The sequence below is a fragment of the Festucalex cinctus genome, chromosome 3, assembly GCF_051991245.1.
Source record: "Festucalex cinctus isolate MCC-2025b chromosome 3, RoL_Fcin_1.0, whole genome shotgun sequence".
Classification (NCBI taxonomy): Eukaryota; Metazoa; Chordata; class Actinopteri; order Syngnathiformes; family Syngnathidae; genus Festucalex; species Festucalex cinctus.
The window spans coordinates 33,523,487-33,540,618 of record NC_135413.1 but is presented as its reverse complement, the minus strand read 5'-3'; the positions used below and the strand labels follow the sequence as shown (position 1 = coordinate 33,540,618).

Sequence of the window (17,132 nt, the reverse complement as noted above, 5' to 3'; positions counted from 1 at the left end):
GAGAAAAGAGAGAAAAGAGAGAAAAGAGAGAAAAGAGAGAAAAGAGAGAAAAGAGAGAAAAGAGAAAAGAGAGAGAGTCGTGGCGTGACGTCACCTGTTTGGATTTGGAGCCGCTCCAGAATCTGCTTCTTGTGGTTGAGGTCCGCCCGCAACGCCTCCTCCAGCCGAGCCACGTTCTGCTCCAGCTGACGCTCGTCGGCGCTCTGCCGCCGCCGCCGCCGCCGCCGCGACCCGTCCAACATGCTGCACGCACACGCGCACGTCAACAACATCCCGACGTCGACGCCCCTTCATGTTGATTGGCTCAGGCCACAAATACGCCAAATATCGCCAAATGGTGAGCTCGCATGTTTGCGTGTTGCGACAAAAAGTCGTCAAAGCCCCCAAATTGTCCCGATGGGCCCCGTGTAGCTCCGCCCCTCAGCGGAAAGGGTTGCCGGTCCAATTTCATCGCCCACAAAAAGGCGGCTCAAAGACGGACGCAAACGACGGCGGCGCTCGTCCGACGCGTCTCGCTTGCAAATCGTCACCTGTTGAGCAGCTTGTCGTTTTGCTCCTTCACAACTTGCGTCTCCTGCTCCAGCTCGTCCACGCGATCCTGCAACTGGAGCAGATGGTGACGGCGGCGTCGGCGACGGCGTTGGCGGCGGCGACGGCGGCGGCGGCGGTGGCGGGCCCCGCCCACACCTGCTGCATCTTGCCGTGCGCCAGCTGCTCCATCTGCAGCTGCGTCCGGAGCTCCACGTTGCCGACGCGCTCGTCCCTCAGCTGGCACGTCAGCGCGTCCAGCTCGCCGACGGCGGCGTCGTAGCACGCCTTCTGCGCGCGCTGGCTCTGCGGAAGGCGCAAGCGTGAGCGCCGACGGGCAAACGCGGCGACATCTGGCGGCGCGTCACCTCTTGCAGCCGCAGGAAGCGCTCCTCCAGCTCCAGCGCGGCGTCGCGGCGTTCCGACAGCTGCTTCTGCAGTTTGGCCATCGTCACGTTGCTGTTGATCTGCCACCTGCCGCACATCGTCATCGTCATCGTCGTCATCGTCATCGTCGTCATCGTCGTCGTAGCATCGAGTCGCACCTGAGTTCAGACTTGCTCTGCTGCTGAAGCACGACGTTTTTCTCCTCCTGCAGCTCGACGATGCGACGCTGCTGCGACTGCATCGCGTTCTCGCTGACGCACAAAAACACGTTTTCATTGAATTTTCGTTCCTCTTTTGACGACAATTCATTCAACTTTGACTCATTATTGAGTCATCTGATTGTTTTTTAGTTTGAATGCAATTTTAGTCGAGTCGATATTTTCCTTCAACTTTTACGTCATCTATTTTTTTGCAACTGTACTTTCACACGCAGCGTCTTGATGAACTGATTGACTGGCGGCCATTTTGACTGAAGCATATTTGACTGGATTTTGCAACAAAATATTGCCCACAAAATATTGTCTTCTCTTTCTATCAAAACATGCAAGCTAGCAAAAGAAAGATTCGAGTGTCTTCTTTCATCAGGAAAACCCCAAAAAAAGTCATCTGTTTCTGTTTTGCAGCAATTAGTAATCGAAGATAGCAACGTTTCATCGTTAGTCGCAAATCTGCTTCGAATTGTGGGTAAACGGCTCGTTTTCATCTCTTGTTCCCACCTGCTGGCCGTTTTGTAGTTACTACCACTTTTTCCACCGTTCTGCGCATTTGAGAGGTCAAAAGTCAAAGGCTGCTGTATGCTCGATTTTCGCTTTGGTCATTGGCGAAAGTCCATTTGACTTTTCGGCATCGTCTCAATGAACGCTTCGATTTCCGTGTGGAAAAGCGATGCCAAAAACGCGGGTCACCGACATGATCGCCGGTGGGCAACGGGTGACAAACGTGCAAATGTGGTGCGAGCGAGCGAGCCTCACAGCTTTCCGATCTTTTCTCGCGCCTCCTCCAGCAAAGCGTCCGCCGGCGGACGCTCGTCTCCCGCCACACGTCCGGCGCCTGCGTGCGGCAAAGCGAGGGTCAGCGCGCGTCCGAGCGCCGCCGGCCGCTCGGACGCGCCACTCACGTGCGGGCGACGCGGGCGGAGGGGAGGAGGCGTGGCGGCGCCTCCCGGGGGCGGGGGCGGCCGGCGACGGGACGCCGGGCCAGGGCGAGGTCGGCGGCCGCCGCCGGCGTCCGGCCGCCGGCGGACGCCGCTTCAGCTTCTCCTTGTCGCCGTCCGGCGCTCGCACCTTCTCCTGGAACCGGTCCGCCGGCTCCTCCTCCTCCTCCTCGCGGGCGTCCCGCCGGCCGGCCGCCGTTGGCGCGCCGCCCGCGGCCAGCTGCTCCATGCGACGCCGGTCCTTGACCAGCCGCAGCAACTTGGTGCCCAGCCTGCCGCGAAGACGACACGTGAGGGAAAAGGCGAGCGCGGGAGGGCGAGCGACATCCGACCGACCTCCTGATCTTGTCGTCCTGCTGGTGGATGTGCTGCTTGAGGAGCAGCGAGTGGTCGTGCAGCTGCAGGAAGTTGTCCTCCAGCTCCTTCCGGGACACCCGCGACACGTCCGCACGCGTGCGCACGTCCGGAAAGTCTGAGCGCAAACGTTCAAGTCAATGCGACTTGTTGGATGCCCCGCAGCACCTGAGCGGTGCGCAACCATCATCATCATCATCGTCGTCATCGTCGTCATCATCATTGTCATCATCATCGTCGTCATCATCATCGTCATCATCATCGTCATCGTCATCATCATCATCGTCATCATCATCGTCATCATCATCATCGTCATCATCATCGTCATCGTCGTCGTCGTCGTCGTCATCATCATCATCGTCATCGTCATCATCATCGTCGTCATCATCATCGTCATCGTCGTCATCGTCGTCGTTGTCATCATCATCGTCATCATCGTCGTCATCATCATCGTCATCATCATCGTCATCATCATCATCGTCGTCATCGTCATCATCGTCGTCATCATCGTCATCATCATCGTCATCATCATCGTCGTCATCATCATCATCGTCGTCATCATCGTCATCGTCATCGTCATCGTCATCATCGTCATCGTCATCGTCACCGTCATCATCATCATCATCGTCATCATCATCATCATCATCATCGTCGTCATCGTCATCATCGTCGTCATCATCGTCGTCATCATCGTCATCATCACAATACATTCCATTTGCAATGCACTTTTCATCACAGCGCTGCACAAAGAAAGAGTTCAAATCACGCTACTAATGAAGCCTTATAGGCCTTGACAAGAATGAATGTGCACCCAATATGAAGATCATCATCATCATCATCGGCACATGTGAAGTTGATGTGATGAAGGCAAACCTTGCGCTTGTCTGAGAGGGACGCTGATGTCCTTGACGGGCTCATCCGGCAGAAATGACATCTTTCCTTCACGCTTCAAACAAAAGTGATGGAAAAGATGAAAAATCTCCGCTCAAGTAGACTTTTTATCAGTCCCCGATTCAGACCGAGCGAAAAATGCAAGAAAATGTTTTTTGTTCGCATTCGGCAAGTCGCAAGCGGATTTCTCTTGGCGGCTTTCACGTTCATCAACCCGCGAAGCGGCCATGTTGGGAAGACATTTCAAATACGATAAAAGAAGAAAAGAAAAAAAAGTTGGCGGATTTTCGGACTCCTCCACCGTCAACGATCCGAATTTCAAAAATAATTCTTTCCTCCAGTTCTTTCCTCTTCTATTGCTAATTGGCGGCTGGCATCTGACGTGTAAGGCGCGTTACCGCCACCTACTGTGCCGGAGTGTGGTCAGAGGAAACGCACAATGACTAAAAAAAGGAAAAAACAAAAACAACTCTTTCAACTCTTTAAGCAAGGAAATGTTTGAGATGGATTCAGAATTTGCTAACAAAGAGACACACAACACAGCCTTCTCTATGGTGGCTACTTTCACCTTGTTTACGACATGAAATATGAAAAATGAGTCAAGTGTAAATGAGGACTCGTGATTATTCCATCTCAGTTGTGGAAAGGAGGTCGTTGTACTTTTGCGGGTCGCAAGCTCCTTGTCCACTTTTTGAGGGAAAAACGGATGATGAACCAAGATTAGTGTTTCGTCATCAACTCAACCCCATTCTTGACTTTTGGATGAATTGCAGTCACGTTTCCGAAAGCTCCAATTTCGGCCATAAATGAGGTCAGATTGAGCAGTGACGGTGCTCCAATTCTTGACTTCCTGGAACACAAAATACTTGAACGGGCTGGAAACTGCGAAAAGGCTTCAGGTCCGACTTGGAGGAAAGCACTGACTTGACCATTGCAAATTGGACGGGAACGGGGCCCTCAAGGGCCAGCCCTCGGGCCCCTTCTGTTCAGTCTGGATCGGGCCAATGTTGGCGAGTGTGTCATCATTTTGAAATTTTGAGTCCAATTTCAATCACGCTTGGGAGTTTTTAGTGAAGTCCAAGAAAACGTCACATTATACATCAAGCTTTAATCAGGACAATCATTTTACTCTTGATTGATGATATTGATTGTAAAACAATTTCACATCAAACGTTCTCATCTTTTGGATGAAAAACAACTTTTGACAAACAATCACGTGACTCCATGTGTTGACAAAATGATTTTCATTTTCAGATCATTTTTGTTCATCAACTCAAACGTTGATAGATTGGAGTCGCTTTTATGACGCGAAAGACAACAAAAGTGGAGATGGATTTCGTGCCACTTATTGTTGATGAAGGCCGCTTTGATTCCAGTCTAGTTTGGAAAATGATTTTGGTCTCGTTCTTGTTGTGGAACTGAACCCGAGTTGGCAGCAGGCCAGAGACGAACGCTCTCGTTTCCAAATGTCCTCGTTTGCGACTTGCGGCCGATCAAGACGCTCACGCGGAGCAAAATGAGGCCGGCGCTTGCCGATTTGCTCCCAAAAAGACACTCGAGTACGTTTGGTGTGCCAAGCATGTTTATTCATTCAAAGATTGTGCCGGCGCCGTTCAGATGCCCATGTAGGTGTTCATCTTGCCGAGAGCGTCGCAGACGGTGGTCAGGTCGCCGCGCAGGTCCTGCACCACGTCCTCGATGCCGCGCGTGTCTTTCAGCAGGTCGACGCTCTGCGTGTACGGGTTGTAGAACACCGAGAACGGACGCTTGATGCTCTTGGCAAACTCCCTGCAAGACGATAACACCAACAAAAAGAAGGTCACCGGCACGCCGACGTGCCGCGCCAAAGGTGCGCGCGCGCGCGCGTTTACCGCATCTTCTGCTTGGCCTCGTCAAAACTCTCCGAGACAAAGTAAACGTCCTGGAAGGTGGTGATGAGGCATTCTTGCATGCAGGTGCTCTTGGGGTCAAAGGGCCTCACGCAGGCCTGGTCCGACAAGGCGTGCTTGGAAACAAACAAAAGTCAGGCTGGGCCACGCCCACCCCGCTCAAAGAGTTCAAAGGTCGGCTGCGTACCCGGAGTTCCCCGATGGACGACAGCAAACCGGCGCCGTAGGCTCGCAGCTGACCTTCTTGCTTGCACAGGCCGAACTCGATGGTGAAGAAGTAACACTGAGGGCACACGCGCGCGTCACCACAAACGTCCGTCCGCCGTCCGTCCGTCCGTCCGCCCGCCGTACTCACCGTGGCCAACTTTTGCACGTCGTCATCGGACGCTCCCAGAGACGCCAGACCGATCTCCTGCGAGAACTGCGCAAACTTGGGGTCGGCCAGCAGAGGGACGTGACCCAGAAGCTCGTGACACGCGTCCCTGAAACACAAACGCACCGCCGACGGGTGAGGCACGGCGGGCGGAACGTCGGATCTCCGCCGGCAGCGGCGGCGCTCACGGTTCGGGCGTGTAGAGCGGGTCGGTGCTGTGGCGGATGTACTGCGTGCAGTTGAAGACGCGGTAGGCCAAAGCCGCCAGGAAGTCTCGCGGCGACAGGTAACCGGCGACGGGTCGCACGGTAAAACCCGAGCGCTCTGCAAAGAGGGCGAGAGTGAGGACGGGGACGGCGCCGTCGGAAAGCGCCGTCGGGCACCTCGGAGGAAGCGCGAGACGTCCTCCAGCTGCGGGATGTTGTCGTGGCGATAGGCGCAGTGCCGGGCCAGCAGCGGCAGGTTGCGCAGGTACTCGTGGCAGGCGTGCGTGGGGTACAACTTGTTGAGCTCGCCGAAGACCACGCCCCACGTGCGCACCTCCTCCGCCGTGTACTCCACGCGGGGGATGGGCTGACCGCTGCAACGCAGGCAAACCGTCGTCGGCGCCGGGATGGAACCGCGAGACCGCCGCCGCTCGCTCGCTTACAACTTGTACTTCATGGCCACCTCCACGAAATACTTGCGCCGCTGCCGGTAAACGTCGTCTTTGAAGCCCTGAAGGACAAAAAGAAAGCACGGAGTCACGTCGGAGTCACGTCGGCGTCGGCGGCGCGGCCGTCGCCTCGCGCGCGTCGCGGTACCGGGTGGTCGGCGTCCAGCTCGGATCCGTACATCAAGACCCGGTGCGAGCACTGATCCAGTTGGGAGATCTTCATGGGGAACCACGGCACGTCGTCCTCATCTGCGGCACACAAACACAGCGTGGGCGCCGGCGCCGGTCGCCGATCGGACGAGACCGACGCACCGACCGGCCTGCGCGGCCCAGACGTGGGCGGGCGTGTTGAAGGACAGGATGTTGACGTGATCTTTCAGGACCTCCAGGAGCTCGTTGAAGTCCTTCTTGTCGCAGCTGCAGTCGGCGAAGATCTCCGCCTCGCCGGCCGCCCGCTTGGACGGCCGCGACTCGATGTGGTTCAGGTTGACGCGCTTCTCCTGTCGACGGCGAGCACGTCACGCGTCACGACTGCAGTCCGACCTTTTGACCTGACCCCGCTCAAAAACGGATCGACAGCTGCAACTGAATGTGACGTCATCGATGCCACACGAGCATTTTCAACAGTTTGTTTGCTAGCGACGGCAGGAAGGACGCGAGCGAGGTGAGGGGGAGGAGAAAAAAAAAAAAAGGGTCAACATGCAAGACGGCAAAAGTCGACAAAACGCGTCCGACTCAGCCAGAAAGTCGTCCACAATCCACAACATTTGATTGCAGTTCACTAAAACTGACTCCAAAAACTATTTTCTTGGTGAAAAAAATAAGAGAAATGCTTGATTTAAAAAAACAACAAACTGAAACGACATTTTATGTTGACAAAACAAACTAGAAAAACTTTGAAAGTGAGCAGCAGCCAATAGAAAAGCACCAAAAGATGATGTCGCCGTCATGCTGTTTTTCAAATATTGCACACAATACGCAAAACGAAACTGAAGCCGCTTGGAAGCGAATTCAACCGAAGTGGATGGAAAAACAACAATATTGAACACGAGGTCAAATGAAAATTGGCGTGGGACTCGAACGCGCGCCTGCTGCCGACTGACCTGGAAGAGTCGCAGGGCTCGCACCAGACAGCCCACCTCGTTCTTGAGCGAGAAGACCACCGCCCGACTCGGCCCGCCGCCGCTCTCGCCGATGGGACTGAAGGACGGCCGGCGGGACTGGACGGACGGACGCAAAGGTCAACATGAGCAGCGGCGGTCGGATGTTCCGACGACTCACCATCCGTCCGCCGGTGTGGCGCAGCGGCGGGCGGCTCTCCAACATGGCCGAGTCGAAGGAGAGCCCGCGGCGGCTCCAGTACTTGCTGGAGAACATCATCATGGCGGGCTGCATGGCGGGCGCCGCCGCCGCCGCCTCCTCGCGCCGCTCGTCCGTCCTGACGTGCGAGGACGCCATCGGGAACCAGTGAGTGTACGAGTACCACGAGCGATCCAGTCTGAACGCTGGCACGGCCGCCGCTCCGCAACAGACGCGCCCGCCGCCGCCGCCGCGCTTAAGTAGGGAGGGGCCGGGGAGGCGGGGCCACATTTTGACGCGCTTCTCCTCACGCCATCCGTCAACCGTTTCATGTTCCGCTCAGATTTTCTGCCGATGGCATCAAATTGTCGAATGTTCTCGATGGGACAATTGCGACATCAACATGAAATGTTTGCCGTCAGCGGATGTTGCATTTTGCCGCGCGCACAAAAGGTGGGCCAACACATTCGACTGATAACGACAACGAGCACCTGCCGGTCTGCGCCAATTTCCTGTCAGTCAGGAAATGAAAGCGGCGCCGCCTTATGAGTCGATGCGCCGATAGCGGGTCGCATCCGGCGCCAAAGTCCACTTTGAAGGCCACAAAAACTCATTTGGGGAGAAAAAAAATAAAAAAATCCTCATTCGGTGGACTTGAAAGAAGCCAAGCGAGCGCTTGGACCACTTTGATGTGTCGACTCCGCCCACGCACGATTCCTGTTTGCCACGAAACGATGTCGTCAAGTCCGCCAGAGCGCAAACGCAAGCAAGCATTGCAGGTGAGATCAGCACAGGTGAAAGTTGAAGCATCTGACGTACCTGGCCGGAGTCCGAGTCCGAGTCCGAGTCCGAGTCCGAGTCCGAGTCGGGCCGCTTCCGTGCGTCCGTCCGTCCTGCGGTCTTGTTGCAGCGGTTTCCGACGCCGATGGGCGGTTCCGTCTGGTCCGACGTCGGAGGGCGCCAACTTGTGCGTTTGCCAAACGTCAAATCCGCACGTGCAACAGTCGATTCTGCTTGTCCAGCCGCGACCGACGATTGATGCGAACGGCGATATTGATCGATGGACGAGCTTTTCCAAACATTCGTTTGTTAGCCTCTTAACTTCGGCAGCCATCTTGAGTGAAGCAAGCCCCTTCGCTCTTTTCCTGGATTTGGACCAAGGCCCACTCAATATTGTCTTCTATTGCTTGAAAAACACGGAAGATGAGAGTCACTTCTTTCATGAGCAGAAAAAAAAAAAAAAGTATATTTCTCTCTTAGTTTTGCAGCAATTAGCATTCAAATCTGGCGACGTTGCATCATCATTCACAACTCGGTGCCGCTCTCTTATACTCTGCTGACGCCTGCTGGCTGTTTTTGTGCTTACTACCATTGCTTGAAGCCGCCGCTTCAGTTCAGAGGCTGCGTCAAAAAGCCTTCTGTATGCACTAGCACAAAAACAGAAAACGTATAAATACGTTTTTGGGAGCAGGGCACTATTTCAAATTGAATGTGTTAAAGAGTTGATAATTGGTGACTTGAGCTGCCCCCAACCCAACAAAATATTGCCAGCGAATCAAGTCTGTGGAACCTAAGTGACGTTTTTGTGCGTTTTCTTCACGACAATTCTTTCAGTCGGCTTACGGTTTGCTGCCCAAAACGTGCCTTGCTCAAAGGCTGGCAAACAAACGCGAGCGTTTGACTTGACGCGTGCGTGCGCATTTCAACATGCAAAAAATCAAAAGTCAAGCCATGAAAAAGTGCAAGTTGTTTTTTTTAATGTTGACATCTGCTGCCAAGCGACGACTCGCCCGCGTGCGCCAAAACGTTCTTTCCTTCACAAAATGTGTCTGGCTGCAACTTCCTGTCTTGCGGCACATGTGACAAAAAGTGCAGACGGTAGAAAAAAAAAAAAGAAGAAAAAGCAAAAAGTCCACCTCGGCTACGACATGAAGGCAACTTTGCCGCCATGTCGACAGTCGGCAACCGGCAAGCGTCCGTTGGCGTTGGCGCAGGCGCGCTCGTCTCGATGCGACGAAGACGCCGACGCGGACGCGGGCGCCGACGACTCCGCCTCCCCGCCGGGCTCGCCGCCGGCTTCCGAGTCCGACGCCAGGATGCCGACCAGCGACTGCGGCAGGCCCTGAGGACGACACGTGATCGGCACAAACGCACGCGTGAGCGAAAGCAAAACGTAGCACGCGTCCATCATCATCATCATCATCAGTAAAAACTTGAGGACATTTCCTGTGCTGGACTTGACACTGCCCCCTATTGGTGGCATTTCATTTGTCCCCGTTTCAGCAATTTGCTGATTCAAACGTTTGGGCGGCACTTTTGAGGGCCGTCTTTGTTTGTGCATCATCAGGTTGGTGCGTTTCACAAAATACGCATTTCGATGAGAGGACATCTGACTTGCGGCGCTTTTCTCAACTTTTCACTTGCACGAAAGAGAGCACATCAATTTGGCCAGTCACCATGGCAACGGGGAAGCAGAGCGCGGCGCCGCCCTCTGCTTATGTGGTTTTGTTGTTGTTTGTTTTACCCGTCAACTGGAAATGTAAATGCGATCGTATGGCCAATTTGAAGGCGTCTTTCGAAAAGAAAAGAAAAGAAAAGAAAAAGGTGCACGAGCGCAGCGGCTCGCCATCCGTTGGTGCGCGTTTGCCAGTCGCTACCTGACACTTGCTGATCTGCATCCAGATGCTTTCCGCCTTTGCCAGGATTTGGTCCACGTCCAGCTTCATGGACAGCTCGTTGATGTGCTGGCCAAAAGCAAAGGCGCCGGTTAGCCACCCGACAAGACGGACGGACGGACGGACGGACGTTTACTTTTAGGATCTGGTTGAAGTCAAACTTGCGGTCCACGATGGTGCGCTTCTCCGCGTCCAGGATGGCGCAGCACAGCAAAAGATGGAAGTTGCGACAGGGCAGGCCCGTCCACATCACCTGAGCGCAAACGCGGGGGCGGGTCACGCCGGCCGGGTCGCGACCCCGACGACCCCGCCCACTCACCTCCCACAGCCTGAGGACGTCGTGGAAGGAGAACTCCCTCTTGAAGCGGATCAGCAGCCAGCGGAAGCAGAAGTACAGGTAACCCGAATCCTGAGATTCTGAAATCAAGGCCAAACATTTGGGCTCATTTTGGGCAAAAGCTCAAATTGCCATCCCCGATTTGGGCTCTTTGCATACCGAGATAGTTGCAGAAGTTTGGATCCAGCAGCCGGAGCAGCGAACTGAGTTGGATGAGTTGCGTCTTCATGCCTTGCATCTGCTCCTCAAAGTTGGCGTGCTGCAAAGGAGCAGCAAAAAAAAAAAAAAAGCAACCAAATGACAACAACGCGCCGACTTCAGCTTGCTGCGCTGGCGACAACTCACCATCTGCTCCATGAAGGAGACGAAGCACCAGAAAGCGTCCACCTCGTTCTCCATCACGAAGACGATGGGCGACAGCAGGTCGCTCATGCCCTGCACGTAGCCTGCACGCACGTTTGCACGTTTGCACGTTTGCACGTTTGCACGGAACGTGACGGCACCGAAGGCGGTCGCGAGCTCACCCAGGTCAAAGTCGTACATGCAGTAGGTCATGAGGATGTCGTGCAGGAGGACCAGACCCGGATTATCCGTCCCCTCGTAGAATCGATTGCTTCGGTCTGTGCGGTTGACATCTTTCTCTGGAAACGGCGGACGGACGGACGGACGGACGGACGGACGGACGGTGAGTGAGGCTCAGCAAAGCGAGCCAGCGTCGCTTTCTCACCGATCAGACTCTTGTAGTCTCGAAGTCGCGAGTTCCTTCGCTCCTGCTCCTCGCTCAGCGACTTCCACTGCAGCTTCATGCGGAAATATTCGTCCCTGCAACACAAACGGCACATCCGTCGCAATCCCCCCGGCAGTCGGATGCCGGGACGCGCAAGCCGCACTGGCGACCGAATTCCGACGTTTTGCACAACGCATTTTTCTTCTCAATTGTCTTGTTTGTCCCCGCGACGGGCGGACGAGCGGCCGGGCGGATCTCGCCTCTCGTCCGACGTCGGATGGCTTCAAGCCACAACCCGGTGCCGCTTTGAAAAAGTGTCACTGAGCAACCGTCTCAGCTGGTCGCCCGCTTTTTTGAGGGGACGTAAGAAGCCAGACGATTCCAAATGACAAGGACGGCTGACGGAGCCGTGCCAACGTGGTGAAGACGAGCGTGGCTACGTACGTTTTGCTCCGGTGCAGACTTTTCCTCTGGTCCAGCGTGCTGTTCCACGGGAAGAATCCCAGCAGAAACTTCCAGGCTTCCTTCCTCAGCGCGTGGCACAAACCCTGCCGGCCAACCAAACGCAATCAAAGCCACGGCAAAAGAATCAAAGGCGACTGCGGCCGACGGCAACTTGCCCCCCTGAAGATGGCCTCTCGCATCCGAGCGACGTGCGTCAGGCGACCGTCCTGGTCCTGATGCGCGTGCCACGCGGCCGCCGGCACCGGCGCGCTCCGCGACACCTGCGCCGGCGGTCCCAGGTCCACCTGGCGGGTGACGGCGGCTTTTAGTTGATGTCTTTGGATTTTATTTGTTTGAAAGCTCTGCTATGATGATGATGATGATGATGATGTCTCAATTGCTCATCCGTGTGGAGGACCACGTCACGTGTGTCACACGCGTGTCACACGCGTGGCAAGACCAGCACACGTTGGTTTCATGGCCTTCGTGTCACACGACTTGACATTCGATTCTGATGTCATCACATGCGCAAACACAGTTTTTGTTTTTTTTCAATGACCTAGCCAGTATTTTTGCTCCTTTTTTAACAATGTGAGTGATATTTGAATTGTTAATAATATCCAGAGCGGCACATGACAAGCTCGACTTGCAAGATTAGCAGAAGGAAATCTGGACGACTTGCCGCAGCGCGACTTTCCCTTCTTAACGAGAAGCTGCCGGTCTCACCCTGGTGACCACCTCAAAGCCGGGCTCCTCCTGCTGGTTGATTTCCAGGCCGGGGATGACCTCGCCCAGCAGGTGCGCGACCTCCTCCGGGGGGCGCTGGTGCTGCTCCTCGCTGCCGCGGAAGGCGTCGAAGATGTAGTTGGTGACTTTGGAGAAGCGGCCCAACGTGGTCACGTACGGATCCTTGCGGAACTTCTGCCGGACGCGGCGGCCGCGTCAGTACGCTGGCGCTGGCGCTGGCGCTGGCGTGCGTGCGAGTCGGCGCTTTCGGGACTTACGTGGACCGGGCCAAAGTTGTGCTCATCCGCCAGGTTCTCGAAGGACTGACTCAGAAGTTTGTTGGAAGCGCCGATCAGCAGGCGAGACGGCTCCTCCGCGCACCTGCACACAATCGAGCGTCAGCAACAAAATCACAACAACGGCAGCTGTTGCCCGTTGGTGCCTTTTTTGTTTTACAGGAAAACTTTTCTCAACTTTGGAAACGACAAATGTTTGACAGCAAACATCAACTGCAAGTGAGAAATCAACATGCGCTTGCTTCAAACGATCATCGAGTCATTTTCAGCGGCGAAAAGTTGACATTTTGTTCAGAATTAATGTGCTCACTTCATTATTTGTCATGTACAATTCATACCTCGGAAAAGCGTTTTTCCACTTACTGTCCGTCGACTGTTGATGACATCACCTGTGCTGAGGAAGCAGGTAACAGCCAATCGTGGCTCACCTGTTTTCTGGCTTTGGTCAGCGAACTGAGCCACGATTGGTCGTCAGCACTGGTGATGTCATCAACAGTCGACGGCAAGTAGAAAAATGACTTTTTAAAAAGGTACAAATTGTTGCAATTGGCTGACAACCCGACCCGAAGCACGCTGGGATAGGCTCCAGCACCCCCTTGTGAGGATAAGCGGCTGAGAAATTGGATGGATGAAAGGTACTTATTGTACATGAAAATCAGGAAGTGAGCACATTAATTATAGACAAAATATGAACTTTTGACTGCTGTTAATGGTTCCGTCATTTCTTGGTCACAAGCGGGCAAAAAGCAAGAAAAGAACATTTGTTTGTTTGTGTGCCGTCTCCACATGGCCGAGGTTTGTGTGTGCGTGAGGATGTGAGCTCAATTTCCTGCGTGGAGGTTTGCGATAAGAGTTTTCATAAGTTGATATTTGCCTCAAAGGGAGACAATTAGCATATAAATGAAGCGCTTGGGCGCCGGCGAGCGACTGGCGCTCGCTCGCTCGCTCGCTCGTACTCACCGGCTGAGTGCGGCCACCCGGCTCAGAGCGTCCAGCAGCTCTTTGCTGCCGCCCTGCTGGAAGTGCAGAGGAGGCAGCGAGGAGGCGCCCTTGAGCGCGAAGAGCAGCGCGGGCGCCTCGCAGCGATGCCGGCGCTCCTCTTGGAGCGTGACGGCGGACAGCTGACTCAGGCTGACGGAAAAGAAGCCGCCGCCGCCGCCGCCGCCGCCGCCGCCGCCGCCGCCGCCGCCGCCGCCGCGCTCCTGGCCGCCCGCCGCCAAACCTGACGCATCGGCACGAGAAAACACGTCAGCCGACAAAACGCGTTGTTTTGCCGCCGGGCTCGCGCCGACCTTCTCTGGCGGCGCACGTCTTCTTCTTGAAGGAGGCGGCGTTGATCAGGTCCCACTCCGTCTCGGAGCTCTGCTGGCGCTGCGCCGGCCGCCGGCCGCCGTCGCGCTCCCACTCCATCACCGAGCTCGAGTCCTGCCGGCACAACACACGGCGCCCGCGTTAGCGTTCAGCGAGCGCCCACATGTCAAACTGCATGTCGACTTCCATCACACTTGCGCTCGTCTCAACCGCAACGTCAAACGCGCAAAATCATATCGGACGCACGCGTTCCGTCACTTCTGCGGCGCACGTTTGCTCGCGGGCGTTTTGGAGGCGGGACAGCAAACGGCATCGCCGAGTTTTTTGTCAGGGGGGAAAAGATTTTGCTAACAACAACAGCAGCTGACAAGATTACAATTTCATACAAATTGAAGAGAAGGCAAAAAAAATTCAAGAAAAGAAAAAAAGAGGAAACGTGTCGCTGCAAAAATGTCAATAGAAAAGCAGCAAAATAACTGACAGCTAAAGAACTTCAAATTTGAATATATATGTAATACACGTACAATATTTGGAGTTTATTATGTAAGGCTTTGTTCTCATTGAACAATTTTCAGCAGTGAAAAGTTCATATGAATTTGATAAATTCATTATCTTTCATGTACAATTAATACCTTCATGAAAAAGTCATTTTTTGACTTGCTGTCGACTGATGATGACATCACCTGTGCTGAGGAAGTTGGTAACAGCCAATCATGGCTCACCTGTTTTCTGACTTTGCTCAGTAAACTGAGCCACGATTGGTCGTTACCTACTTCCTCATCACAGGTGATGTCATCTTCAGTAGACAGCAAGTGGAAACATTTGTTTTCAAAGGTACTAATTGTACATGAAAAATAATGAAGTTAGTTAGCACATTCATTCTGGACAAAATAGGAACTTTTGACTGCTGAAAATGTCTCAGTGAGTCAAGTATCCCTTTCATGTTTGGCATCTCATGTGAAAGATGGAAGCCTGCTGAATTGACAAACACATAAGTGACGAGACAGACTTGAGTCAAATTGCGACTGGTCGATGAGCAAACTTTTTTTTTTTTTTTTTTTTTTTTTTTTAAGTGTTTATGAGCAAACTTTGTTTGGGTTGCGGCAGCCCCGAAGGAGTCCGAGGCGCTCTATTCACGCACCTTGGCGGCACATACGATGTGTGAAGGGTCCACGGAATCCTCGAGCGGTGTGAACTCCATCAGGATGTCGGCGTCCTGCCAAGGGGGACAATTAAAAAAACAAAACACTTCATCAGTCCACTAAATTCCTCCTCCATCATCCCAAAATGACGACACGTTAGCCTGTACAAACCTTCTCAACGATTCGAAGTGAACCACAAACAAGAAAATCTTCTTGCGCGTCTTCGTCATCTTCACGTGGATGCATAAAGACGCCGTCCAGCTCCAACAAAACCTGAAGACAACACACACGCGAGAGACCATGTGGACAACATCAACACACACAAGCGGACGTGAAGTGGAACTAACACGTTTATTCACATCGATATTGCGATTCCCTCCACAATATCAATGTGGCTGTTTGTGGCAGACTCGCGACAGCTGTCAAAAGTTGCATCGAGTTGAAATCGTTTTCTCACTTGTCAAGACAGCCAAACAGGCGGGACTGACATGAGCAAACCCACACACAGTCCAAAGAACCATAATAATAATGAACAGAAAATGGCAACATAGCATTTGTGTCCAAAAAACATGTCACTGCAGTGAAGGATTGTGGGTAATGCTTGGGAACTCGCCGCATCATGCGATGAGCACAAGCTGAACAAATGTTGTCGTTCAGCATCATTCTGAGTTCATTTGGATTTCGCGCACACTCCACGCGCAGCCGACAAGTGACAGCCGACAAGCGCAGCTCAACATTCAACATTCAGGCCGAGGGAAAGAAAACACGTTTATCATGTGGCAAGTTGTCTTGTCAATTTCGGCCGAGACAAAGTGGAAGAGGTCGCCGCTCTAGTTGACGACGCGTTCCGTCTTGCGAGCTTTTCAAGAGCCTCGACGCGGCGGACTGGCTCGCTGCTTGCTAGCGAGCTAGCAAGCAGCTAGCCACACTTCCGAGCAGCGGCGGTGGAACGAGTGTCAAAAACGGCTCGCGTCCTTCCGACAAACGCCGTCAGAGCAGCGCTGCCTCGGCGACCGATCTCGGGAGAGACACGCCTTGTTTATACCTTTGCAGAGGAATCGGCCGCCATGTTGCCAACGAGTCACGTGCCTGTCGAACGCCACAACACCACAGACGTCAGCTTCCGGTTAGCTTCCGCTTCGAGCCCGCCCGCCCGTTGACGAGCCGTGCTTCTCTTCTAGCTTACGTTTTTCTTTTTTTTCTCTCTCTTTTGTCTTGTTCGACAGCACGCTTCTGTTTTGTGTGCTCAGTTTGAATAAGCGAAGTTTGCGCATGCGCGAGGAAAAAAATAAATAAGGCTACCAACTACCCCCTCAATTTGAATGGCGGAGATTAGAGTGTGACAATCTTTGCCTAACTGTACACTTTAAAGCTTGCAAGTCAACTTCCCCGATATCAGTAAACCACATGTCATGCATGTTAAGAAAAAAACAGCAACTTTCCAGCCGTTGAAACGTTTCTATCAGAGCCGATTCCATCGGATCCAATTCATTTTCAATGACCGTTTGGTAGTTTCGCCTACCCACAATGCACCACGCCGCTACCCATAATGCACCTTGAATTGGAGATGCGCACTTGGCTTATTGGATGTTGACTTTGGAATTAATAGAGGGGAAAAAAAACTTCTCGCTGAACGTCCTGGGCATGACCCGCCCTACTCGGCCTGCGATTGGCCCATCAGTACTCAAGCCTCGAGTTGGCCAATCGAATCATCGGCAGCGGCTACCAGCCAATTAGAGGCAGAGAGGGTGGGCCACGGTTTCACCGTCCCGAGTAAAAGCAAGAAAAGAGGAAAAATGTTCGGAGTTACTATTTTTAAGCATTCTTTTCTCTTTAAATTTGGACTCGTATATTATTTTACCCAGAAACTGCACGTTCTAGTATTTTGTATGTGGATTATTTGAAATGTGATGTAGGTGGGATGTAAAGTGTCCTCTTCTTGTCC

At 53.5% G+C, this 17,132-nt stretch overlaps 3 protein-coding genes across 9 annotated transcripts; all 3 read right to left on the bottom strand.

Moving 5' to 3' along the window:
- Positions 1-5: 5 nt before the first annotated feature.
- Positions 6-3,749, bottom strand: LOC144016635 (protein fantom-like; the record flags this gene model as incomplete). Its single annotated transcript, XM_077517976.1, has 9 exons — positions 3,296-3,749; positions 2,405-2,540; positions 2,033-2,340; positions 1,887-1,965; positions 1,074-1,166; positions 897-1,002; positions 688-834; positions 531-604; positions 6-243 (listed from the first exon to the last, which is right to left on the bottom strand). Coding segments are annotated over exons 1-9 (1,242 nt in total), but the record flags the coding sequence as incomplete, so codon positions are not given.
- Positions 3,750-4,877: 1,128 nt separating this feature from the next.
- Positions 4,878-8,483, bottom strand: LOC144016598 (tryptophan 5-hydroxylase 2-like). 3 transcript variants are annotated; one of them, XM_077517936.1, is made up of 12 exons: positions 8,349-8,435; positions 7,512-8,246; positions 7,334-7,450; positions 6,547-6,730; positions 6,379-6,479; positions 6,225-6,292; positions 5,959-6,155; positions 5,764-5,899; positions 5,558-5,684; positions 5,390-5,485; positions 5,185-5,318; positions 4,878-5,101 (listed from the first exon to the last, which is right to left on the bottom strand). In XM_077517936.1, exons 2-12 carry the CDS (start codon positions 7,818-7,820, stop codon positions 4,927-4,929), a joined length of 1,644 nt encoding a protein of 547 aa, XP_077374062.1. In that variant the 5' UTR covers positions 7,821-8,246; positions 8,349-8,435; the 3' UTR covers positions 4,878-4,926. The 3 variants fall into 3 exon arrangements, with proteins under 3 accessions (XP_077374062.1, XP_077374064.1, XP_077374063.1); XM_077517938.1 differs by lacking the exon at positions 8,349-8,435 and having other exon boundaries at positions 6,514-6,730; positions 7,512-7,833; XM_077517937.1 differs by lacking the exons at positions 7,334-7,450; positions 7,512-8,246 and having other exon boundaries at positions 8,349-8,483.
- Positions 8,484-8,567: 84 nt separating this feature from the next.
- Positions 8,568-16,782, bottom strand: tbc1d15 (TBC1 domain family, member 15). Of its 5 annotated transcripts, none has more exons than XM_077517933.1 (18): positions 16,233-16,734; positions 15,359-15,460; positions 15,187-15,261; positions 14,027-14,159; positions 13,695-13,956; positions 12,717-12,819; positions 12,439-12,633; positions 11,889-12,017; positions 11,713-11,816; positions 11,269-11,363; positions 11,066-11,182; positions 10,887-10,987; positions 10,701-10,800; positions 10,524-10,621; positions 10,341-10,457; positions 10,187-10,273; positions 9,446-9,651; positions 8,568-8,709 (listed from the first exon to the last, which is right to left on the bottom strand). In XM_077517933.1, the coding sequence occupies exons 1-17, from the start codon at positions 16,254-16,256 to the stop codon at positions 9,451-9,453; spliced, it is 2,043 nt and encodes a 680-aa protein (XP_077374059.1). In that variant the 5' UTR covers positions 16,257-16,734; the 3' UTR covers positions 8,568-8,709; positions 9,446-9,450. The 5 variants fall into 5 exon arrangements, with proteins under 5 accessions (XP_077374059.1, XP_077374058.1, XP_077374060.1 ...); XM_077517932.1 differs by having other exon boundaries at positions 8,569-8,715; XM_077517934.1 differs by lacking the exons at positions 8,568-8,709; positions 16,233-16,734 and adding an exon at positions 16,743-16,782 and having other exon boundaries at positions 9,265-9,651.
- Positions 16,783-17,132: the final 350 nt, after the last annotated feature.